We start from the raw sequence: 25,418 nt of genomic DNA on the forward strand, positions 1-25,418 counted from the left end.
TGCGAGCCATCAGCCTTGGGGAAAGTTAATAATAAAATAATAATAAATATTTACTTATATCCCGCCTCTTCCGCTTTGAGGATCGAGGAGGGTAACAGCAAAGTTAATACAATATACAACAATAAAAACAACAAGCCCCACAAGACCCTGACCCAACCCTCCCAACTATAAAATTAAACAGTACGATGGTTAAAGAGTACATAACAATACATCAAAATTAAAAAACAAACCACAAATAGGAAAAATAATAAAAAGAGGGGGAATCAATTCGTTCTGGACATTATCAATTGGGGAAGGCCTGCTGGAAGAGAAAAGTTTTTGTCACCTTTTTAAAAGCCTCGAGTGAGGATAATTGGCAAATCTCTTCCGGCAGGTCATTCCAAGTTTTTGGAGCGGTGAGAGAGAAGGACCTCCGGGAGGTCACCGCCAGTCTGGTCTTTCTAGGTTGTAAGAGGTTTTCCCCAGAGGATCGGAGTGTGTGGGAAGGATTGTATGGGAGGAGGCGTTCCTTCAAGTAGACTGGACCCAGGCCATGTAGGGCTTTTATAGGTGATGAACCAACACCTTGTACTGTGCCCGGAAGCTAACAGGCAGCCAATGTAGTGATTTTAAAATAGGTGCAATATGGTCGAACTTGGATTTTCCAGCGACCAGTCTGGCTGACATGTTTTGTATCAATTGGAGCTTCTGGATGTGGCACAAAGGTTGCCCCATGTAGAGCGCACTGCAGAAATTAAGACGAGAGGTTACTAGAGCATGTACGATCGTTTCTAGGTCCCGCTGCTCCAGGTAGGGGCGCAACTGGCGTATCAGCCAAAGCTGAAAACAGGTACTCCTGGCTGTCGCATCAATCTGAGAAGACAGTTGAAGCGACGAATCCAGGAGCACCCCCAAGCTGCAGACGCAGTCTTTCAGGGGAAGTGTAACCCCATCTAGAACTGGTGAACTTATCTCCATACCCGGATTGGGGTTACCTATCATGAGTACCTCTGTTTTATTTGGATTCAGCTTAAGTCTATTTTCCCTCATCCAATCCATTACCGACTTCAGGCAGTCATTCAGGGGGGAGATGCCCTTCTTGGTCACTGAAAAAGTCCGAGACATAGAGAAATAAATTTGGGTGTCATCAGCGTACTGATAACACCCCGCCCCATGTCTCTGGATGATCTCACCCAATGGCTTCATGTAAATGTTAAACAGCATGGGGGACAGAATGGTGCCCTGAGGCACGCCAGATGTCAGCTCTCTTACAGAGGAGCAGCTGTCCTCCAGCATCACCATCTGGAATCTGCCCAAGAGGTAGGAACATAGCCACTGCAAGGCAGAGCCAGCGATTCCCAACTCTCTCAGGCGTTCCAGAAGGATACCATGGTCTATGGTATCGAAGGCCGCTGAGATGTCCAAGAGCACCAAAAGGGCCACACTTCCCCTGTCGATGCACAGATGGAGATCATCGACCAAGGCAGTCTCCACTCCGTATCCCGACCTGAAGCCAGTTTGAAATGGATCGAGATAATCGGTGTCATCCAAGTCTGCTTGGAGCTGGTTTGCAACCGCCCTCTCGATCACCTTACCCAAAAAGGGAAGAAGAGATACTGGCCGATAATTGTTTTTGTCCAGGGGATCAAGGGAAGGTTTCTTTAGAATGGGTTTTACCACTGCTAATTTCAGACTCGATGGAAAACAACTTTCCCTGAGGGAGGCATTGATTATGGATTGTAGCAACTTCAAAGTTGCCTCACCTCCCTGTATGGCCAGCCAAGATGGACAGGGATCGAGAGGGCAGGTGGCCTTTTTTACCTTACCAAACAGCTTGTGTACGTCATCAGTACTCATAGACTGAAACTGATCCAAGATAACCTTATTAATGGAGTCACTACATGCCTCTCTTGTTGACTCTGTACTAATGCCGGCATCTAAGTCGGCCCTTATCTGAGAGATTTTATCTGTAAAGTGGTCGTTAAAGGTGTCACAGCAGGCTCTTGTAGATTGAAAAAGAGGATTCAAGGTGGAAGGAGTTTGAGTCAACTTCGTAACCACCTTGAATAGCTCTGCTGGACGGGACTTTGCAGACACAATAGATGCAGAGTAGAATGACTTCTTCGCTGCAGCTATTGTCACTCGATAGGCTTATTAAAGTTGTGGGGAAGGGAGGGGAATCAGAGGTCTGTGTCTCCTTTTTTGCAAGCCATCAGCCTTAGGAAAGGTTGTGGGGAAGCGAGGAAAATTGGGGTTTGTGTCCACATTTTTCATGCCCAGACTGTAACCCTTTTGAGAGGTCCAGAGAGGGAGAATGAGGGAGTGAAGTGGTGTTTCCCCCCCTCCATTTAGATCCTTTGTTACATGGCCCTGAGTTTGATCCTTAACTTATCCACGGGTCATATCAAAATCCATGATTTCTCCTTAAAAACCTGTCCTCAACTTATACTTGAGGTTGACTGATACACGAGTACAGTCCGCCTTTCTCTTACGTGGGGGATCCGTTCTGGATCTCCCGCGTAAGAGAAAAAACGTGGATGCTCAAGCCCTATTCAAATGAATGGGGCTTGTGCCCGGGGTGGTGCGCGGGGCGCATGCCATGGGAGCGCACCCCATTCATGCGAATGGGATGCGCTGCCCCTTGCGTCCCGCACAGGGCTTTAAACATATGCTCAAAGCCGCATATAGCGAGCCAGCGTATAATGTGGGCGCACTGTATATACAGTAAATAGTTTGATGTATGAGATCAGACAGGAATATAAACAGACAACAAAACAGTAATCCATGTACCTTCCAGATATCTCTATAACTCTATAATTTTGTTACTAAGTAAAGACTAAAGATGTTAGAAAAATGTGACTTTGCCTTGGAGCTATATTTCACAGTACCAACCCCCAAAGACAAAAAGCAATAACTAAGCATTGATTTATGCAGATGGATGCCATACTTTTGACAGGTAGGTGGCTGAAAGAACCTCATTAGGAAAGACTTCTTCAGACTACTGAATGAATGCCCATCTTTATTTATGGAAACATGTACTAGATGAGGATGCTAAATGGACAGCCCAATTTACAGCTATCTTCTTTTGGAGAGAGAAGAAAAAGAGCAGACACAATGCAGCCAAAGTTAGCATTTGTTTAGATTTTCTGCTGAAATCAAAGAGATTTGTGCTCAATTCTGTTTGATGTGGTAGCATTTTAAAAACATCCAGTTTCTGTATTTGATTTTTTAGGGAAATTTACAAACATACAGACAGAAATTTGAAATGAGTTTTTGGACAGAATCTGATTGATTTCTTCTGTTGCACTTTTTCTGAGGTCATACAGGAAGAAGGAGGAGGACAGATGACAGGAAGGGAAGGCTTTCAGCTTGAATCACTCTATTCTCCAATGCTTGGCATCCTGGAAACCAAAGCGCTCTGGCAGAGCTGGCAGGAACAATTATCTGTGGCACAAGACAGATGACTGCCCAAGTCATCTTTCAGATCACCTCGGCTCCCAGAAATCCCACCCCTAGGAGGCTAGGCAATGGAGAAGCAGGGTTCTCAGAGCTGGAAGCCTTCCTTCTGCATTACCTTTGTCTTCTTTCCTTTTTTGCTGCTGAACCTACAGCCTTTTCTTTTCTGTACGACTTTCTTCTCATTTGCAGTTATACTGGCATAGGAACCGATTGGCCAGAATCTTCTTCAGAGCATATGCATTTTTAGTTTATTTTATGGGTTAATTATGGGTCTAGTACAGTTCAAAATTCTATAAAAGTACTTTCATATTGGATTACAACTAAGAACTTCAGCTATTTTTTTAAAAAAGTTAAAAGTACAGTGGTACCCCGGGATACGAATTGATCGCGTTACGAAATTTCCGGGATACGAAAAAGTTACATTGGAAAAAACTGTTCCGGGATACGATGTTTTTTTCGGGTTACGAATTTTTTTCGGCGCGAAATTCAAACCGCAAAGCGCGGCTAGCGGCTTTCCAGCGCTAAAAAAAGCCTTTTTGGGTTGCGAAATTACTCGGGTTACGAACGGAGCCGCGGAACGAATTAATTTCGTAACCCGAGGGACTACTGTACAGAGACTATTAGTAAATTGATTGGACATTAGTGACAGTCTAATTACATTTTAATGTTAAGTTTTCTCCTGTTTCAACTACAGTGTGCCCGCATGTGACACGGGTGCATTATATGCTGTTTTCAGCATATGCTGAAAGCAGCTCCGGAAGAAACAATGGTGCGTGTGCCTATGGCGCCACCACGAGCATGAGCCCCATTACTTGCAATGGGGCTCAAGAATACATGCAATTTTGTTTATACCGGGGGGGGGGACAGATCCCCCACATAAAAGGGCGCACTGTATATTGTATTTAATTTAAAAGCAAGTTTGAGTCCTGCTTTTGGAGAAAAGGCAGGATACAAAGAAAGTTAGTCATAAAGATAATTTGCCTATGTGAGAAACACAGCCAATAAAATGAACATGAATTTGTCAGCCAAAGACCAGTGCAAACTCTAAAGACTACTGAGGTACACAAGTCAGGAGTAGCTCCAGGTAGCTTGCCTCATTTATAGGGGTCCAGATGTCATCATGTTCCATTGGTAACTGTGTCATGCTTACCCATTTTTGTTATCTCCCCACCCCAAGAAAAATCAGGAGGAAAAAACAGAATAGGTTCACATGGCCCTTTGACTGATGGAGAAGACTCCTCTAGATGGTCCACTCCATCAGTCAAAGGGGCAATGTGAATGTATTCTGTTTTTTCCTCCTGATTTTTCTTGGGTTGGGGAGAGGTATATTAGTTTATGCAAAATACTACCAATTGGATCAGGATGCTAGAGTAATTTTGCACCCATGGAATATATGAGTAGGGTGGCAATTTTCAGCCATGCCACCTTCCCATGCTCTCTAAAAAGCTGTTCCAGAGAGCTGAGACACTGGAGGTGGTAATGGAGCAGCAGGGGTAGCAGTAAAATCCACTGACTCATCTCTTTCCTCCAGCAGAGAACTTCCACTGGATTTTAGGCCTCTCCATGAATGGAAGGAGTCTTTCTGAAGACAGGGTCAAAATTGTGAATTAGATCTAGATTAATTTTAATACTAAAATCAATTGAATTTGACTGACTTGTCAAGACTAACTCATCCCAGTGATTTCAGTGGGACCAAAGTGATTAACTCAGTGTGAATGACATGGAAGTAAACTGTAAAGTGCAAGACCTGGTATATATTAAGCTTATTATATTAAATTAGCTTTACAAACTATGTCAATGTCTTAATCTTAACTATAGTGCGCCCTTTTTTTACGCAGGGGATTTGTTCCGGACCCTCCTGCATAAAAAAATGCGTATGCTCAAGCCCTACTGAAAATAATGGGGCTCATGCATGGTGCGGTGCGTGGTGGTGCAGCTCCGCGCATGCCCCAGGCGCACACTCCATTACTCTTACTGGGACGTGCTGCCCCTTGTGTATGCTGAAAGCCGCGCATGGTGCATCCGCGTATGATGTGGGCGCACTGTATTTATGAGGACATTTATTTCCTCTCAAACAACAAATGCCACTCAAGTATGAAAAAGGAAAACACTGAAAATAAAAAACCAAACCAGTCATTTGTTTGCGCCGAAGAAAAACAATTTCTTCCTCAAACATGTTACTATTAGAAAACAAATTGCAACAACTTTTTTGAAATATCAGTAATTATAACATTCAGTTCCTTTTGCCATTAATGGATTGATACAATTCCTTGTATTTACAAGTTTGCACAAAATTTGAAGTTGTGTCTTTACCTTTTTACTAACCTGTAAGGCTATCTGGGCGGGGTGGAACCATCCTTTCATAGATATCATACTGTTGTGCATATTGCTCAATGTCATGAAGTGTCCGTTGTAAAGTTGTTCCCAAATGCTGTGGAACTGCAGTCATACCAGAACGCTTTGGTGAAGAAGATCCAACTTGACTTTGAGGTGGAGAAGCTACCCTTGTTTGTGAATCATTTAGGTTAAGAGGCGAACCAACTCTGACTGTGGGTTGGTACTGAGGAGTTCCTCCATTGGGATTAGTTGATTGCCTAGATGTTACTGAACCAATACGACGCACTGGCACTGGAGAAGCAGGTCTTTGTGTACTAAATGGAGATGCTGGTCTTTGTACAGGTAATGTTGTGGACGAGAACACATTAGAATTCAGAGATCGTGACTCAGTGACAGATGGTGAACCATAGCCACTTCCTAAAGAAGTTCTCAGTGACCCTCTCGATGGAGACACTCCTGTGGTCGTTACATATGAGGGAGACTGGGCCCTTGATGGAACAGAACTTACACGTCTCATGGCTCTGTTCGCAGCTATGTTTGATGAAGTCTGTTAGCAAAAACAACAACAACAAAATAATAATAATACACTAAGTCATCAGAAGAAATTCAATCTCTTCTCTTGCATAAATGCTTTCAGGGTACATTTGCAAGAGTAACTCACTTTCAAAGATAGTGTTAAAAATATAGCTATAATCTTACATACTAGTAGTGGAGAAACCTTTGCTCTTTAGATTTTTGGACCACAATTCCAATTGTTCCTTAATGTTGGTCTTGCTAGGTAAGGTCACATATGGCGTGACAAAGAATTCTCAACTTTTGGCTAAGTTGGTATTCTAAATGGTTGGAAAGATAAACATTCAGTACCTATCACTGAATAGTCAGAAGACCTTACTGCTTTAGTTGTGCAAGAGCATATATTTTACAGACATAAACCTCAAGAAAAATATTTTTGGAAATATTATCAGTTTATATCAGTGCATACATTCAATCCTTGTTTGTATCCCATGACTCCTCTTCTTTTCAGCCTTTCTTCCTTTCTCCCTTTATTTCTTCCTTTTTAAATTATTTTTTCTTTCTTTCTAATTATACTTTAAAAAACTACCGTAGTTTAAATAAAAGATTACACACGACACAAACAAAGTTCTACTGAACAAAATAGGATTAATTTCGGAGTGTAAAATTGTATAAAATTGAACTTTCAGTCCCTACAACTAAATCAATGAAACTTTAAAAAGTTTCTTGGTTTGTGGATGAAATGTTTTCAAATGACTTTTATATTGCAGTTGACATCAACAATGCACTCCTGATAATAGTGAGAATTCCCCATATGACTCCCTCAGGAAAGCAAAACTTATTTTGTAGGGTTCTTTGAGAGAGGACATAATGGTGACATCATTTTTAACTGGACTTCTAGTATATGTGCAAGTTAAGCTTAGTACTTTGCAATTTTCTATCATAAATGGAGACATGACAATAAACCAGGGGTAGGCAACCTTTTTGAGCCGGGGGCCGGGTTGCTGTCCCTCAGACAATTGGGGGGCCGAAGCCAATAAATAAATAAATAATTAATTAAATAAATAATTAAATAAATAAATAAACCGGGACAAATGTAGGACAACATTTTCAAATGGTGGACATTTTTTTTTAAAAAAAGTGGAGGACACGCAAATAAAATTGCTGATTTTTTAATTTTTTTTAATAAAAATGCATTTTCTGAGGCGTCTATAGACAATTGCCCCCCTTGCCCCTGCGCGCGAGAGGCCAAAGGCCCCGGTGGCAATCGGCGGCAGGACTGGGCTGGGGCCGGTCCTAAGGCCTCGCTGGGCCGCATTCGGCCCGCGGGCCGCAGGTTGCCTACCCCTGCAATAAATCATGACTTCATTGTGACATGAATGTAGTTCCCCACTCACTAGAATGCAGTGAGAAGGGCTTCTCTTGGGAGTGATGTATTACTCTCCTTTTGCTTCCATCTTGTAACCACTTGAATTAAAATTATTTTTTCCAACTTTTTTGTGGGTTTTTTGGTACAGCTTTGTTAACCTTTTATTGAGCTCTATAAAAAGCTCAATAAAAGTATAGTATAGTCATAAATAGATTAAGATGTTTCATATTACTGTAGTATCACCTGATGCTCTATGGGTGTGTATTTTTGTTTTTGATTTTTCAGTGATGTTGTGATCAATATTTTTTTTGTGAGTTTTTCGGGCTATGTGGTCATGTTCTAGAAGAGTTTCTTCCTGACATTTCACCAACATCTGTGGCTGGCATCTTCAGAGAAATATTTTTGTATGTATATCTCAAGTATGTTGTATAACTCAAAGGCAATGTATTTGAAGCATATAGATTTGGAAGATACCAAATATATGCCTCTATTATATAATAGCATACTTGTTTGGATAAGTTTATACCAAAAAAGCATCTAAAGCAGGGGTAGGCAACCTGTTTTGTAGCCGGGGTGGGCCGGGTTTGCTGTCCTGCAGACAACTGGGAGGGCTGAAAGCGGGGATGGAGCCTTTCACATTCACCTCGGCCGAGGCGAGGCGCATGCCGGGGTGGGATCTTCGACCTTCCTCACCGGGGGGCCGGGCCGCATGCTGGGAGGGAGCTTCCACCCTCCGGCGCCAGGCCTCCTCCCTTTGCCGCCCCTGACGGGCCCCAGGCCCTGTCAGGAGGCCGAAAGAGCCGGCGGGGGCCCCAGCGGCTGGGGCACCCCTCTTTGCTGGGCCCTGACAGAGCCCCCAGCCCCATCAGAGCCAGCAAAAAAGCCGGCGGGGGCTGCCAGCGCTGTGGCCTCCCCCTCTTTGCTGGCCCCCACGACGCAAACGGGGCCTGTTTGAGGCCCCAGCATGAACGGGCCTCCCAGAGGTCTGCCCAGCTGCCGAAGCCCTCCTGGAGGGCCCGTCAATGGCAACGGCCTCCAGAGGCCCGCCCACCGCCGGAGCCCTGTTTGAGGGCTCCGGCAGCCGCAGCAGCTCCCTAGAGCCCCCCCATCAGCAGCGAAGTCTCGCACGACCTTTTCTGTGGTCGCAAGCGAGACTTCGCCTCTAGGCCTCCCATTCCCCCCCCCCCCAAATGGCATGGAAGGTCACCCGAGACTTCACAGCCCCATTTTGTGGGGAAAATGGCAGTTCCCTGAGCGGCGAAAAGCCACAATCGCAGCTGCCTGCGCACAGCCAGGTGGGCGACCAATGAATTTAACTTCAGCTCCCACATTCCTATCTGTTTGGATGGGGCTTCGGGATCTAAAGCCAAAAATACAAAAAGCAAAACAAAAAACACACACAACAAAAAGACCCCCCATGACTATAGCATAATATTATTCTAATTACATTCGTCCTTCCCCATTTGCAGCTTTGGCTTTTGTGATTTGATATATTCACGGATTTTATTAATATGTTCACTTTAGGAATATCTAGGTCCGTGATGGCGCGCACGCCTGGCTCCTTCTCCAGCTTTCTTCTCCTGGCAGCGTGCTGGGTCCTGGACTCGCTCGCCGGCCCTTCCAGCCCCGACCTCCCTCCGAAAAAGAGATCTGGGGCTGTAAAGGCGCGTGAAGAGCCCAGGACGGTGCGTGCCACGTCCTGGTCTTGCTTGCGCCTTTTCACCCCAGACCTCCTCCGAAAAGAGATTGGGGCTGGAAGGGCCGTGAAAGAGCCCAGGAGGGCGGCGGCCACTCCTCATGGCGTCGATCGTGCCCTCCAGCCCCAGACCTCCCTCCGAAGAGAAGATCTGGGGCTGTAAGGAAGCCGAAGGGAAGGCTGGACAGCTGTCCCAGGCCCTTCCCTTCAGCCCCTTCCAGCCTGAGACTTCCCACCGAAAAGGAGAGATCTGGGGCTGGAAAGGGCCGTGAAAGAAGGAGGGGCCAAAGGGAAGGGCCTGGAGCGTGACCATCCCCTTTCTCGGCCTCTCTTTCCTGCGAACGAATGGTCCCTTGGAGCCCGTGCGTCGAGAAAGAGGCTAGTAGGAGAGGGTGTGGTGTGACGCCTCCCTCCTCCTCCCTCGGGGCATCACAAGACCTGAGGTGGTCCTTCGGAGGACACCTCAGGTCTGGTGAAGCCTCGAGGAAAGTAGTAAGGCGGCGGGCCTCCTTCCCTCCCCCCCACGGCCCTTCTGGTCTACAGATGCTCTCTAAGACAGCTTGAGGCCAGGGAAGTCAGAGGAGGGTCAGGCACCAACCTGTCACATCCCCACCAATCCCCCGCTTCTAGCTGTCTCTGAAAGACACTTGGAGGCCAGAAAGGGCGTGGGGTGGTAAAGCCCCCCCCAGAAGGTTGGAAGCCCTACCCTGGCACTGTGAGCGCCCCTTCCCTCCCCGTGGTGAAACTCCGCCCCCAGCACGGCGAGCCCAAAAAGGTTTGCCATCACTGATCTATGTCTAACCAAGTGTAACTCTAGGGTCAACATTAACCAAAATGGCACTGAAAGACCTACAGATTGCCTAGACAGACACTCCAGTAGGCATTTGTAGCTCCTCCAGCATAACTATATTTTGTATATTATTATTTACCATATATACCGTAAAATGCATCTCGAACGCTTACAATTATTATTAATTAGAGGGTTCCCTGCCCTCAGCTTACAATCAAAAGAACATGACACAAAAGGAGAAGGGAATGGTGGTGGGGAAAGAGATATCAGGTCCAGCAACTCTTCTCTCCCGCCGAGCTGGGACCAAGGCAGATGGATGTGAGGGAGGGCTCTCTTTCTTAATCCAAGGGCCGGGCCCATGACGTTGGGCCTGTCCCTTCACTCCTCCAGGCCAGAAGATGACAGTTGGCAAGGAGGGAGGGACTTCTATGATCAATGTCTGGCAGATGTTGACCACAAGAGTTGCACTGAAGACCAGAGACTCCTAGATGGTGTTTGTCTCATAGAAAAAACAATAGTGTTTATTATTTGCAGGTTTGCCACATTCACGGTGGGGTCCTGTGCCCCTAATCCCCAAATGTAATATACACTCAAGCAGATGGGACAGAAAAGTTGCCCAAAGCTGCTCTCTGAGAGCGGGCTGAATGCCACTGACAGCACCCACCTGCTCTCCAAGGTGGCCCATAGTGCCACACCACGGCGTGACGCGCGGCTGGGTAATTTTTTAAAAAAAATCCTCCCCCACCATCCCTGCACACTGTGCATAAACATATACTGGGAAATGGTCATCCCTCTTTGATGTGTGCTGTGGCCTCCACTGGTATAACGGCATCAAAGAGTGGTCTGCCAGTAAAACACTGTCATGCACATCTTGCTCCCCTACATGCCCCTCACACCATCCCTTTCTGGACTGTGGTGGTTTATGTATGTTGACATGCGCGCCGTGTCATACGTGGCATGCTTATGAGGCTTCAGCAATCATCTGAAAGATGTGCTGGGCAAGAAGGGGTGTTGCGTCCCATAGGGAGTAACGGTGCGTGTGCCCGTGGGCGTGTGCGCCGCCCCCTGCATAGCCCCAATTTATTTAAATGGGGCTTGAGCATACGTGGAATTACTTCATGGTGGGAGTCCAGAACGGATTCCCCACGTGAAGCAAGGGCACACTGTACTTATAGTCAACTGAGGGCCTCACTTTTCCTTTTTTGTTGTATTTATATTTTTTAAGCCTTTTTAGTTTTATTTTTGAATGCGCTACAAAAACTCCGACCGCTGCATCAAGTCGTTTTTAAATGCACCCCTGCACAGGGCACGTGATATGACCTGGGTTAAGGAGGAGCGCTCCTTCGGGACTGGTGCTTATTCGGGTGTTATACATAGTTGAAGGTGTCCCCATTCCTGAAGAGAGGTTTATTTTTGTTCGTTTTTGTCTGGCTTCCCCTTAAATGGCCAGCCGCGCGTTTGTGCCACTTCCGAGGTGTGCGTCATCTAAATGTCAGCACCCCGCAAGTGACTGAAATCTTCTTGGCCCATCTGTTGAGGTCATGAGTATGTTATTTCTGAAAACACAAATGAATTAATTCCTCCCAAAATTGACTGGGGTCAACCTTTATGTAGCTCAGAGGTTCTTGTTAATCTATCCCAATTATCTGACCAACACTGCAAGCCTAAAGATATGTTTTTAAAACAAAAAGATTTTAGCTTGTGGCAATAAAACCTTTTTACCTCTACTTTACTCGTACGCCATTTATTAGTTAATGGAAAGTCAGACTAAAACGCATTATATTCATGATGCATACCTGAACCAAAGCTTGTCCTTCAGCCTTGAACTTCTCACCAATGGTTATTGTTTGATCCAACTGAAGGAATGCTGCAGTCTGTCTCTCCCTTTTTTCCCAGATTCTTGATTGTTAGGAAACGGCTGACTTCCGAGATAACCCACTGTCAGAATATGAATTCATCTGCGTTGAACTTCTAGAGTTACCGCACGACTGTAAATGTATAGCAGAGACTGAAGTTGTATACAGTAATGCAATAAAGTTAATAAAAAAAAACTGAATTGAAAACCTCAGTTTATTTAAAATTTACACAACAGACCCTCACTTTTCATGGGAGTGATGTTGCTCTGGTGAGTAGAGATTTCTTGTTCTGGCTCCAGTTTCCAACATGATAAGAATAATGTGAACCTCTCAGATTTCTGAGTTTATTTACCCTGTGTTGGCAAATCGAAGTACAGTTTCATAATCAAGTATTATATCTACATGGTACGGTAATTCATATTTTATTCCATATCTATACACATCAATACAGAAACATTACAGTATTTCTGCTTAAGTTTCGATGGTATATGTAAAGCAGAGCAAGGAAATGGATATTGAATAATACTGTATAACATCACACCACACACAATCCTACGCAAACGCTGTTGGTTTCTAAATACATAGTTATCTTATGTTAATTCCACTAAAGTAGACCCCTGAATCAATCACATTTACCTTAGTATTGACTATCAAGTTTCCATTTAATCAATGAGATGGGATTAAAAACAAGAGAGGTGTATTAACAAAATCTTGGAAAGATTTTAGGGATAAATTTTCATTTTCAGGGCATAATTCAAAGTAGAATATGTGTGTGGCGCACACCAGACATGTTGGATCATATGTGAAAAATAGAAGATCCTTGCAAACAGTATGACTAGGTTCATCTTAGTATCTTCTCGCCCAACTCTCAGAGGAACCTGGGGAGGTCAGAGTTTTCCATTACTACATGAAGTGAAGTACAAAACCAATGCACAAAAATAGGTTGCAAGCTTTCACAAAAGTTTTAAACGCGCAAATAAAAAACTCTTGACAGAAATGCAGGACTGTGACTCTAACACTGTCATAATTTTCTTTCTCCTGTATGATTTGCAATATTTTTGCCTGATGAAGAAACCAGTGGAACTTTGAAAGCTTACAATGTGTATAATGGGCATTTTGGTTGGCCTCCTAAAGACATCACTGTTTTGTGGATTTTGGGTGTTATTGTACTTTGGGGTATGACCAACACAGTTACCCTTGGATATGTTTACATGAAGTGAAGTCATCTTCAAAAAGAAGAAAGATGTTTTTGGTGGTGGAAGGATGTCTGCTGAAACATATACCTGGCTGTTTAGAGAACAAGCTATTTATTCAATACAGTGTTTCTGAACTGACATGTACTGAGCTGGATATTAATTTATGCTATTCTGAAAGCTGTTCTTGTTCATAATTTTGAAAATTTCTCTCTCTCTCTCTCTCTGGCTTTTGTTCGCAAACGAAGATTCAAGAAGGACTCATCCCGTGCTTTCTACAAGCGTGTTGATGACTAAAAAGGCCAATCCGAGATAAACAAGTCCGGTTGCAGAAAGCACAGCAGAAAGTCTCCTTGGGTGATGCTTTTGGTTTGTGGTTCTTTCTGCATTGTCATTTCTCTTCAAGATTCGTTCGGGTGAGCTTTCAAAAAAGGCTGCAGCATCGTGGATAGTGCGTCTCCATGCCTCTCAATGCGAGGCCAGAGCAGACCAGTGTTGGTGGTTGATTTGGCCAAGCCTGAGATAGCCAACTCAAGTAAGGCAACCCTTTCATGGGGTGTTCTTGGCAAGATTTGTTCAGAGGAGGTTTGCCATTGCCAACCTCTGAGGCTGAGAGAGTGTGACTTGCCCAAAGTCACCCAGTGGGTTTTCATGGCCGAGCTGGGATTCGAATCCTGTTCTCCAGAGTCACAATCCAACACTCAAACCACTATGCCACACACAGAGTGTACAAATGCATAATTAATATAAGTCAACACAGAAATGTAATACTGTACATGTATTTTAAATTAAAAGCAATGTACATTCATTTCACTGTTAAAAATGTGGAGGGGGGATGTAGCCAAATGGTAAAATCAAAAACAAAACAACCATCAAAACAACAGCAGTATAAGGGCAAATTACAGTACATGAAGGTGCTTTGCAGCTTAGAGGATTCAAAATTGAATACAGAGCAAAAAAGCTATAATTTTTATTTAAAAGCAGCATTTCACTTTGCTAGGAAGCACCCCTTTAAGAGGCTAAATAATGCTAAAGATTAACTATGGAAGTAAAATACAATAACTGGCAGAGTAGCCATAACACATTAATGAGCTGCAGAAACAAAAACAAGGGTATTATTATATGTCTGCTCAATGTTGATAGTTGGTTGCTTCTAATATAGTTTCTATGACAGAAATTCACTACATGCTGTTTAAAGTCATTATATACTTATGTTCTGGTTTCTATTGCATTCTATTCTGTTTAGCGATAAGCAATATGGGGGCCTTTGTATACTGCTTCTCTAGACCTTGTGTTTATAATAACCACAGGTTTTTCTCAAGTGAAAACCATAGTGTAATGTCTAAGGCTATGGTGGCGAACATATACATGTATGCCCTCTCTGGCACGCAAAGCCATTTCTGAGGGCACATGGAAAGATGAGAGGGTGGGGAAAGAGGAGGAACAGGCACACGGCTGTTCCTCCTCTTCCCATCCCCTTGGGCCATTAGCTTTCTCTGGGGAACTCCCTCCCTCGCAAGACAGAAGTCTCACCTCCAGAAGGCAAAAGTCCACCTCCCAAAAGTCCCTCCTCCTCAAGGAATTCCCACCTCTGGCACCAGATAACAGCTGGTGCAGCAATGCCTTTGAGTTTGGGCACTCGGTCTCTAAAAGGTTCGTCATCACTAGTCTAAGGGGAAATATCCACCAGTGGCGGTCAGCTAGGAGGATAACTAGGAGGGGTAATCCTTACCTCACTGCAGTTTATTGTGTAGTTTCAAAAGTGAATATGAAGGGCTTTTAGAAACCGAGTGCCCAAATGTAGTGGCATTCCCTCAGCAGGTGTCAAACAGTGCTGGCGGGAGGAGATGACTTCCAGGGATGGGACTTCTGGGGGGAAAAACATGCCAGGAAAAAATAGAGGACCTGACCAAATAAAAGCTCAAAACAAAAACAAAACAAAAAAGCCACTCATATAAATATTAAATCCATCCTTCTCAACTGTGCTCAAAATGGACCTTTTGGAATCCCTCCAGACAGCAAGTTGAAATGGAGGATAGGTCTTGAAAACGAGGACGACAAGGTCTGGTCACCCTGAGCTAAAAACAAGCCCCAACCCCAACAAACTATTTCCAGGACAGAGAGCTGCCTAGTTCACCAGGCAGCTCTCCCGCCTGAAAAGGGTTGTGGAGGAGGGAAGATCGATCCTGCACCCCTTTCCAGGAATGCTTCTCCATCCCTCTACCCCATATGCATGCTCTGCCCCCCTTCTCCTGGACTGTGCCACGTGCCCTCAGAGAGGGCTTTGCATGCGCTCTCTGGCACATGTGCTATAGGTTCACCACAATGGGGGCAAGGAAATCCTAATATTGGAAAAAATTGCACTGTGACCACAAGTGCAATGAGGAATTGAGTGCAAAATGTCACATATTAGCAAGGAACTACCTGTAAATGACAACTGCTTTGCATCATTTATTTCATTTTTATGCAAAATACTTATGACTTTTCTTGTTGATTTTAAGGCACCTACTAGAAATGATAAAATTAAAGAAAAAATAAAAAAAATATGAGAAAACCTAACAAAGTAAAACAGAAAACACTTTCAAAATTCTAATTAAAACAAGTAACAGTAAAATACCAGTCACAGAGGAGGACACTAAGGAAATGTAGCCTATTAATCTGTGATCAGTAATTTTCAAATCCTCTTCTCTTAGAGAATCTTTTCTACACTGATGTGTGTACTTGTACCAGCCAGATCTGTTGGGCCCAGGTGTCACCCTTTACAAACTAAGACTGCATGATGAAACAATGCACACTATACACATCAGAGAATATGGGGTACTGACATAATGCTTTCTTTCATGCCACTTGTCGCCCATTACAGATCTTTCAGATCATCTGATAGGCATCTGATGAAGCAGGCTCTGCTCTACAAAAACTCACACCACAACAAATTCCTTAGTCTTTATGGTGCCAGATGACTCTTCATTGTTGTTTTAAAAAATGTTTTACAAACGCGGTTTGAAAACCATTGCATTACGACATACTTTGAATAATAGCTCCATAACAGATTATTTGTAGACAAATGTACCATACAAGAAGAATCCTGTTCATTTTAACTGCTGCAATAATAACAATATGAATGATACAATCATATACCTCTTTCCTCCCCCTCACAACTGAGTTTATAACCCATTTTTCTAAAAAGGTAGTCAAGGAGGTTTATACAAAAATAGAGCAGTACAAAATAAAATAAAACAACAGCAAGGCCCTCCCCATTAGCAACATTTTTTAAAACAAGCAATTGCGTTAAAAGCAGCAGACCCCACAAGAAAATACCAAGTTGCCATGGTCTTGCCTGTTTATTCTCCCTTTTGGCCCAAATGTCTCCTCCCTGCATTAATCGTGGCACATGTGAAAATGTAATGATGCTTCTAATCATGCACAGCTTACTTTCTTATCAGGGTCATTTAACTGGATCCTGATTCCTGTAGATTTGGAAATGCATTGTGACACCTTAAAAGATTTATAAGTTTTATTTGCTACCTTTCCTGGACTCTAGCATACTTCACCAGATAAATGAGTATAACCCCACTTGGTAGATACATTCCCTGCCTCAGCGGCTGGAGTCCATGGAAACTTATGCCAGATAAAATTGTTAGTCTTTAAGATGCCACAAGATTTTTTCTTGTTTTTGCTGCAACAGACTTAACTGGTTACCACCCTTGAGATATTTAGAAATGGAGCTTCAATGACGTTAGGAGGTACCAGGAAAGAACAGACCTTTTAATATTAGAAACAAAACAAAACCCTGGTACAGTTATGTAGTTGGTGAAATAGAGCACTCATCATGCATTATGATGTAGGAAGTGGCCTTCACACATCAGCAAACCATGAGGAGTACAACCATTACGATTATTTATATGGATTACATTGATTATAAATCTGTAAAAGTAATTGCTTCACACATGCCCTTACAACTGTATCAAAACAATTATCTTAGTGAAATGTACTTTAGAAAAATTCAGAACATTTTATTCAAAAAGATGCTTTGATGTGAATAAAATATATCTACATTTTTGCATTCAGTGTAACATATATAAGTTTGATTGAGAACTCTTAATTAAAAGTTATGCCAGGAATCTGTGGCATTTTTGGAAGGTACATTCTATACACAAAGCAAGTGCAGAACAACTGTACCTGCAGATCTCCAAGGAAATGACTTCTCAGTAGAGCTATAAAAAAAGAAGAAAGAAACAACATTGAACTCAATTGTTTTCCCCCCTTCTGCTTTCTAGACAGAATTTGATCAGCACACATAATGCAGAACGAGCCTGGTAGGATTTGCAGGACTCCGTGCACCTCATTTAGTCATTTAGTATACACACAGAGAGACATTAAATACATCAGGACAGATGGGGAATGGGAGTTCTGTGCATATCTGCACCCTGCTTCTTCAACTCCACTCATTCAAGGTCCTAGTAAGTCTTTATTTATTTATTTCATAGAATCATAGAGTTGGAAGAGACCGCAAGGGCCATCCAGTCCAACCCCCTGCCATGCAGGAAATCCAAATCAAAGTATCCCTGACAGATGGCCATCCAGCCTCCGTTTGAAGACCTCCAAGGAGGGAGCCTCCACTACACTTTGAGGGAGTTTGTTCCACTGTCGAACAGCCCTTACTGTCAGGAAATTCCTCCTAATGTTGAGGTGGAATCTCTTTTCCTGCAGCTTGCATCCATTGCTCAGGGTCCTAGTCTCTGGAGCAGCAGAAAACAAGCTTGCTCCCTCCTCAATATGACACCCCTTCAAGTATTTAAATAGGGCTATCATATCACCTCTTAACCTTCTCTTCTCCAGGCTAAACATCCCCAGCTCCCTGAGTCGTTCCTCATAGGGCAAGGTTTCCAGACCTTTCACCATTTTAGTCGCCCTCCTTTGGACACGCTCCAGTTTCTCAATGTCCTTTTTGAATTGTGGCGCCCAGAACTGGACACAATATTCCAGGTGGGGCCTGACCAGAGCAGAATATAGTGGCACCATTACTTCCCTTGATCTAGATACGATACTTCTATTGATGCAGCCTAAAATCACATTGGCCTTGTTAGCTGCCGCATCGCACTATTGACTCATGTTCAGCTTGTGGTCTACTTGGACTCCTAGATCCCTTTCACATGTTGTCTCCTTAAGCCAGGTGTCCCCCATCCTATATCTGTGCATTTCATTTTTTTGCCCTAAGTGCAGTACCTTACATTTCTCCCTGTTGAAGTTCATTTTGTTAGCTGTGGCCCAGCTTTCTAGTCTATTCAGGTCATTTTGAATTTTGATCCTGTCCTCTGGAGTATTAGCTATTCCCCCTAATTTGGTGTCATCTGCAAATTTGATAAGTATACCCCCAATTTTTTCCTCCAAGTCATTGATAAAGATGTTGAACAGTACTGGGCCCAGGACAGAGCCCTGTGGAACACCACTGGTTACTTCTCTCCAGGATGAAAAGGTGCCATTGTTGAGCACCCTTTGGGTTCGGCCGGTCAACCAATTACAAATCCACTTAACAGTTGCCTTGTCCAGCCCACATTTTACAAGCTTGTTTGCGAGAATGTCATGGGGAACCCTGTCAAAGGCCTTACTGAAATCAAGATATACTATATCCACAGCATTCCCTTCATCTACCAAGCTGGTAATTTTATCAGAGATTAGATTTGTCTGGCATGACTTGTTTCTCTGAAACCCATGTTGACTTTTTGTGATTATGGCATTGCCATCTAGATGTTCACAGATTCTCTGTTTAATGATCTGCTCCAGAATCTTTCCTGGTATTGATGTCAGACTAAATGGACGATAATTGTTGGGATCCTCTTTCTTCCCCTTTTTGAAGATGGGGACACCGTTTGCCCTCCTCCAGTCTGCTGGGACTTCTCCTATTTATTTATTTATTTATTTATTTAGTGCTGTAGATTTGCACAGTGCTGTGCATAAAAACAATAAATATAAAAGAGTAAACCTGCCTATGGCGTACAATCTAATAAATAATAGGAACTCCTGATTTTGGGCTGGACAGGATGTAGATATGATAGAAGCACACAGATCTCTGTTTCATTAATCTGGTGAAGTATACTAGAGTCTGTTTTTTCCAATTCGTGAGGGGGTCCATAACAGATCCCCACAAATCAGGAGGGATGACTGTAGATTATAAACATTCCCCACTTAATATAATATGCCTCCAATTTGGGGGAGTGGGTTTTTTGGGGATACTACTTCCTCAAAAGGTATAAGATTGTTGAGAAGAGGCAGGTGTCAACAAATAGAAACCACCTGTCCCTTCCTTTGTCAGTGCCCATTATCATCCTAGTTAACAATGGTGAGTCCTTGCAAGACACCATTTTAAATATCCTAAAATGTTCTAAAGTGCCTGAGCTTGTGACACTTTGGGGGAGTGTTTGAGAATATAAATTGGTGTCTCATGGCAGTCTGGCACTGAGAGAAGGGGAATGGAGACTAGACTAGAGGCTCCTTCCCAAATACTGTGCCCTCAGCTACTCAAGCTGACCCAGGTTTTTTGGGTTGATTTTTTTGACTAAATGTCTAGACGTATACATGAGTGTATACAGTAGTTGAATGGGTTGGTGGCAGAACTCACATGGACATGTGCAGCTCTATTCACATTCTGCCTCATTCACACATAACTTTGGATACCAGTGTGAAAAGAGAAGCAGAATATTACATAAAAAGGAAGGCTAGGTCATGCATTGCCATGAAGCACTGAATGGAAGGGCAGTTGCCAGCACAGCAGAAAGGCAGGAATGTTGCCTTATTCACCTGACCACATTTGGTTCACCTGAGCTCATTTGGAAACAGTGAGAGGGCTTCATTTGTTCTCACTGAGAATATCACATACCCAGATCGCATTAACTATGCAGCAGTATGACACTACCATCTTCTGTACATGATACCTAAATGACTAGGATCCAACACTGAATAGGAATGAATCCATAAAAATGGAACTGAAGCAGTAGTAATCAGGGCTAGATGAAACACAATGAAAGATGCCTCAGATAGGGGGGTTTTCAAAATTCATGAAGAAGCTGCTATTTGTTGAAATTCTAAGCCTTCGTGTTAGTTGTGGTACGCTGATAATTTATTTTAATTCTAATAATCTGGAAATAAACTCTTGAAATCCTAGTTTTCATTTGGAAAGTTAAAGTGCATGAATGTTCAGCAGTTTTAATGACAAATGGTGAACACCTGCATTCCTGTGAGATATAGAGGGCTGCATGTATGGAAGAATGCCAGTCTCTTTACTCAGACAGTGCCCCTTGACAGTGATGTCATTAAAACAATATCTGAATATTGTAAAACTCAGCAAAAATATATGGGGAGATCAGCAAAGTAATACAGAGATTTCAGCAAAATAATAGCATTTTCAGCAAAATATCAATGCCAGCATATAGTCCAGTAAGACAAGCATCAGCAAGTTTTAGAGAAAATATAATCATTTGAGGAAAATGTCCTGGGTGTATAGTGGATCAGGACCAGATCAATGTGTTTCCACCAACACTTATTAGCAATTTATGTCCAATGTCCTAATAGACAGCATCCTCAGACTCTTCTTTCTGTATATAACTTTGTTTTCATTCCCAAGTCTCTGGCTCTCATAGAGCAAAAATAGTTCTGCTCAATTGTCTTGTAAGAAAAAGCCTATTTTCCCCTTTCATTTTTTAAAACTAGTTACAGAAGTAGTGATATCGATAGAGAGAAAAAACAAACAAACGAGAAACAGTATTATATTGAAGCTATTTCTTTCTTCTCTCCCATTGGGCAGAAATGACAGCTGCTTGTGGAATAGCTGCCTTTCTGTGAACTACCTTGTTAAGTAAGCTGCTTAAATAAACAATTTTTGAAAACCTATGAAGAAATCTAGGATTTTAAGATGTGGCTGAGCAATAATGTTTCTTCTGAGAAACAAAAGGAAGCAACAAAAACCAATGTCTTGTGCTATTGCTAATTCAAGTTTCATTTCTAAGACAAAAATGGTGTGCAAGTCACTGCAGTTTCCCTCTCCAGTTGGCAGCAGCAGGTTAGGGTATCTTACAGAGCAGATATTGGTGCATGCAAGAGGTGCAGTGGCAACTAGAAGGGGAAAAATTGGGTGAAGTTTATTATTGTAATCATTACCTCATTTTTACCATTTGGCCCATCCAGTTTGGATTCAACTTTATGTCCAATCTGGATTCTAGCCAAAATTGCCCATCACAAAACACATTTTAGATCGCAACAAAATTAATCCAGATCTCATTGCAGCCTGACCAAAGCCTGAATTGCAATGGTGACACAGAGTCTGCACAACAGGTCTTTCCCGAGTCTCCTCCAACCTCAGGTTCTCAGTGCCACCTAGAAACTGGCTGTCCCAGACTTCAGGGAGACGTTTTGGGGGCTAAACTGAAAACCACTCTCTCAATGTTGCTGACAAAAAGAGTTCCTTCTATGGATTCCTCTATTGGATTTAGGCTCAACTCTGAGTTATATGCAAATTAAATAAAATAAAAGCCTGGTGTCTTACTGATTTTGTTCAGACCTACTGTATATACATGTGTATAAGTCTAGAAATTTTAATCAAAAATTGCCCCCCAAAACCTGAATCTGCTTATCCATGGGTCAATGTAAGTACTGTGCTTTAATTCTTATTAAAAAAGAAGAAGAAAGAAATGATCCACTAATGAAAGGCAAGATTGTAATCTGTTCTGGAAGCATCTCTCACCCATCCAGTCTTTATGGTGAACACAGTTACATCTGCTGGAATTTTGTTAGTTCTTTGACATTGTTTTCCTTTGCTTTATCCTTTAGATTCTTTGTTACATGTCCCTAGGTTTTACCCTAGGTTTATCCTTGGATCATATCAAAATACACAATTTTGGCCCAAAAACATGCCCTTGACATGAGGCTGACTTATAGTTGAGTACAGTATTGCATCTTGGTTTAAATAATTATTAAAAACTACATTCTCACACAGGATCTTTGCAAACTTTATTTTCTTAGACACAGGAAACTAGACCATGCTAATCCATCACTACATAAGCAGATAGTAATCTAGATTCAGATGGTAACCTATTGACAAAGGCTGCTTTAACTCACTGACAAAGACTTTTTTTATGTCCCTCCCTGCCCCCACTGACAGACCTGTCAAGCAGACCCTTGACTCCTGAGGATAAGGACAAAGTATAACTTGCACAGTACAACTGTGGGGAGCTTCTTAGTGCAATACCCTTGGAATCCTATCTCACTTATTTCAAATATTCAGACACTGGTGCTATTAACTTTGTATACTTGGATCTGGAATACACTTTTGTGTTGCCCTTTCTCATTTTTGAATACAGGTGCTTCTGCAACTGGTCAGTGAGAACATAAAATGTATATGCTGTATGGCACCACAAGTGGATGTATGTGGAGCAGGGATTTCTAAACTCCAGTCATCCTGATGATTGGGACTTCAGCTTCCATAAGCTGCAGCCATCTTGGCCAATACATTGGGATTCTGGGATGTGAAGTCCAAAACATCTGGAAGGTCAAGGTTTGGGAATCACTGATGTAGAGTGTGAATGAAAAGTAACTCTAGAACCATACATCTGCTAGGCTGGTCCCTTAATTGTAAGATTACGATCCAGAGTCATTTACCATCTTAACTTTTAGTTTTATATAACACTATAAAAATGTTGGGTGCCTTCTAAAGAAACAAATATGTTTGAGACTTTTTATCTTAGGCTAGTGGTTTTCAAACAGTGGGGAGGAGGAAGTGTTGCTCAAGCATCTTTGTGTAGGATGTGGAGGCCCTGATCCCTCCTCCTCTTTGCAAACTTCTTATGTGTAAAATTTACACATGCATTGAGTTAAATATTGAAGTTATTTAAATAATACTGTTCTAATTTGAACAATGTTATTTCCTTATAATATATTAAAATATGAATACACATGAATGTGCAAATGAAAATAGACACACTAAATAAACAAAATTATTTTTATTCATATACTACATGTGGGGGAGGGGCATGGTATCCTCATGTAGAAGTAAAGGGTGATCCCAAGTAAAAAGTTTGAGTACCACTGGCTTAGGCAACATATTCATACACTTCTGAATTACACAAAAAATATGAACACAAATTTTTTTATCTCGTATTACTGGAATTTTAGGTCAGACAACATTGGTTTTCGACAGGCTGAAGACAAACTCCTCCACAGTTACTAATTAGCTGTGCTATTCACTAGTGTAGCAAGACATGAAAAGAGTCACTAACCTATACACCCTTGGAGTGGACTAGACAAGTTCACTGAAGATAGCTGTTGGGAGGCCTATTAGCATGATGACTGAAGTGAACCTTTCAGAACAGAGACGATATGACACTGGAGGCAAGCAACCTCCAATCCCTGATTCTGAAATTTGAGTTTTCTCTTACTAGTTCTACAGTCAGAAGCAGATTACAGACACTTTCCTTCTGTGGTCTGATAAGGCAATTCTTAAGCACGTCCTTTGAGAATCTTTCTATATTCCCAAGAAGCAACATATATGCTTATCAGTTACAACTAGCAGCAAGCTAGATTCCGAAGAATAATTCTCAGGGAAAGCATCTTCAGTTTCTAATACAGTGGTGCCTCGGGTTACGAATTTAATTCGTTCCGCGGCTGCTTTCGTAACCCGAAAAGCCTTCGTAAGCCGAAATGCCATAGGCGCTAATGGAAAAAAAGCCGCGGTTCCCTTTAAAATAGCGCCGATTTTTTTCGTAACCCGAAAAAACATTCGTAACCCGAAACAATAATTCCCTATGGGATTTTTTCGTATCCCGAAAATTTCATAACCTGGGTAATTCGTATCCCGAGGTACCACTGTAATAAATACAGTCGGCCCTTCTCATACATGGATTTTTTAATACATGGATTCGAGCATCCACAGTTTGAAAATGTTGAAAAAAAGGATAAATTTCAAATATCAAACCTTGATTTTTCATTTTTTATAAGGGACACCATTTTGCTATGTCATTATATTTAATGAGACTTGAGCATACATGGATTTTGTTATACACAGGGGTTCCTGGAACCAAACTCCAGCGTATAATAAGGGTCCACTGTAGTATTACCCGAGACACTAGAGACTGTATAGTAATTAAACTGCAAGGAAAAAACCCTGATCTCATTGCAAATGGCTATTCCCAACTCTCCCTGACACAAGAACATAAGGAAGGGGGGGCGGGGCGGGAAGAGTACAAAAAATAAAAAGGCAGATGACATTTTCAAAGGACAGAACAGTATGTTAGTAACATCTGCTGGATTATTTCACATAGCATTTCATCACTTTCTGTAATCTATCATTTCAGCAAACTGCATTTACAGAATTGTCAAGGAAATTAATGGATACAAATGGTTGTGGTGTCTTCAAAAGATCAATAATACCTATAGATTTGGATCTGCAACACTATCTATTCAGCAGTTTTTGATATGTCTTAATGAACACCCAGGAAAAATAGTGAGAAAATGAATCAAGTTAAAAGTTAAAGAGTAATCCTAGATAAATTTGGGGTCAAAGCAGATCACATATTAAGTATATGATTATGTTTCTTGCGTTTCTTTTTGTAGTATATAATCAGGAGCTCCTAGGAAAGCAAATGGGTCTTAGAAAAGATGATCAGAACTCTCCCTGGAAGCCAAGATGACTAAATTGAGGCTGTTATACTTCAACCACACCATGAGAAGGTACAACTCATTAGAAAAGACACTGATGCTGGGGAAGTAGAGAGAAAGGAAGACCACATGCCAGATGGATAGACTCAGTCAGCGAGACCATGGGCCTGAGTCTGCAGGGCCTGAGCAGGGAGGTAGAAGATGAAGGGCTTGGAGAAGTCTCATTCACAGGGTCACCATGAGGCAAGATCGACTCAAAAGCAGTTAACAACAAACAACAAACCTAGGAAAGCATAACTGTGCCATATAGGGAATGTTTTTCTGATTGTTTTCCTCTTATGTGTCCTACTAAAAATCTCTCTTCCTCCATTCTACTACTTGTCTGAAAAGGTCACTCTGCATCAAGTGGCATCACCAACTGGGAGAGAGATTATTGGTAGGGTGTCATGGCTATGGAATTTCATTTCTACAAAGATGAGGGCATCCCTGCAAAGAAAGCAGCTACTGACTACTAAAAAACAACACTCACATTTTCAGTTTTTAAAAAAGCTGTTCCTCCATTTTATGTGGAATAGCCAAA

The 25,418-nt window shown here is 42.3% G+C and overlaps 1 protein-coding gene across 1 annotated transcript in view; it reads right to left on the bottom strand.

The window, feature by feature from the left end:
- PKP4 (plakophilin 4) overlaps positions 1-25,418 on the bottom strand; it is a 154,895-nt gene that overhangs the window by 58,367 nt on the left and 71,110 nt on the right. The window contains exons 4-9 of the mRNA XM_042458480.1: positions 17,372-17,406; positions 16,625-16,659; positions 14,782-14,861; positions 12,352-12,432; positions 11,940-12,042; positions 5,764-6,322 (exon numbers count right to left, since the gene is read on the bottom strand). Coding sequence (XP_042314414.1) covers positions 5,764-6,322; positions 11,940-12,042; positions 12,352-12,432; positions 14,782-14,861; positions 16,625-16,659; positions 17,372-17,406 — 893 coding nt within the window. The remainder of the gene's footprint in view (positions 1-5,763; positions 6,323-11,939; positions 12,043-12,351; positions 12,433-14,781; positions 14,862-16,624; positions 16,660-17,371; positions 17,407-25,418) is intronic.

Source organism: Sceloporus undulatus, chromosome 1 (genome assembly GCF_019175285.1).
Source record: "Sceloporus undulatus isolate JIND9_A2432 ecotype Alabama chromosome 1, SceUnd_v1.1, whole genome shotgun sequence".
In the NCBI taxonomy this organism is placed as follows: Eukaryota; Metazoa; Chordata; class Lepidosauria; order Squamata; family Phrynosomatidae; genus Sceloporus; species Sceloporus undulatus.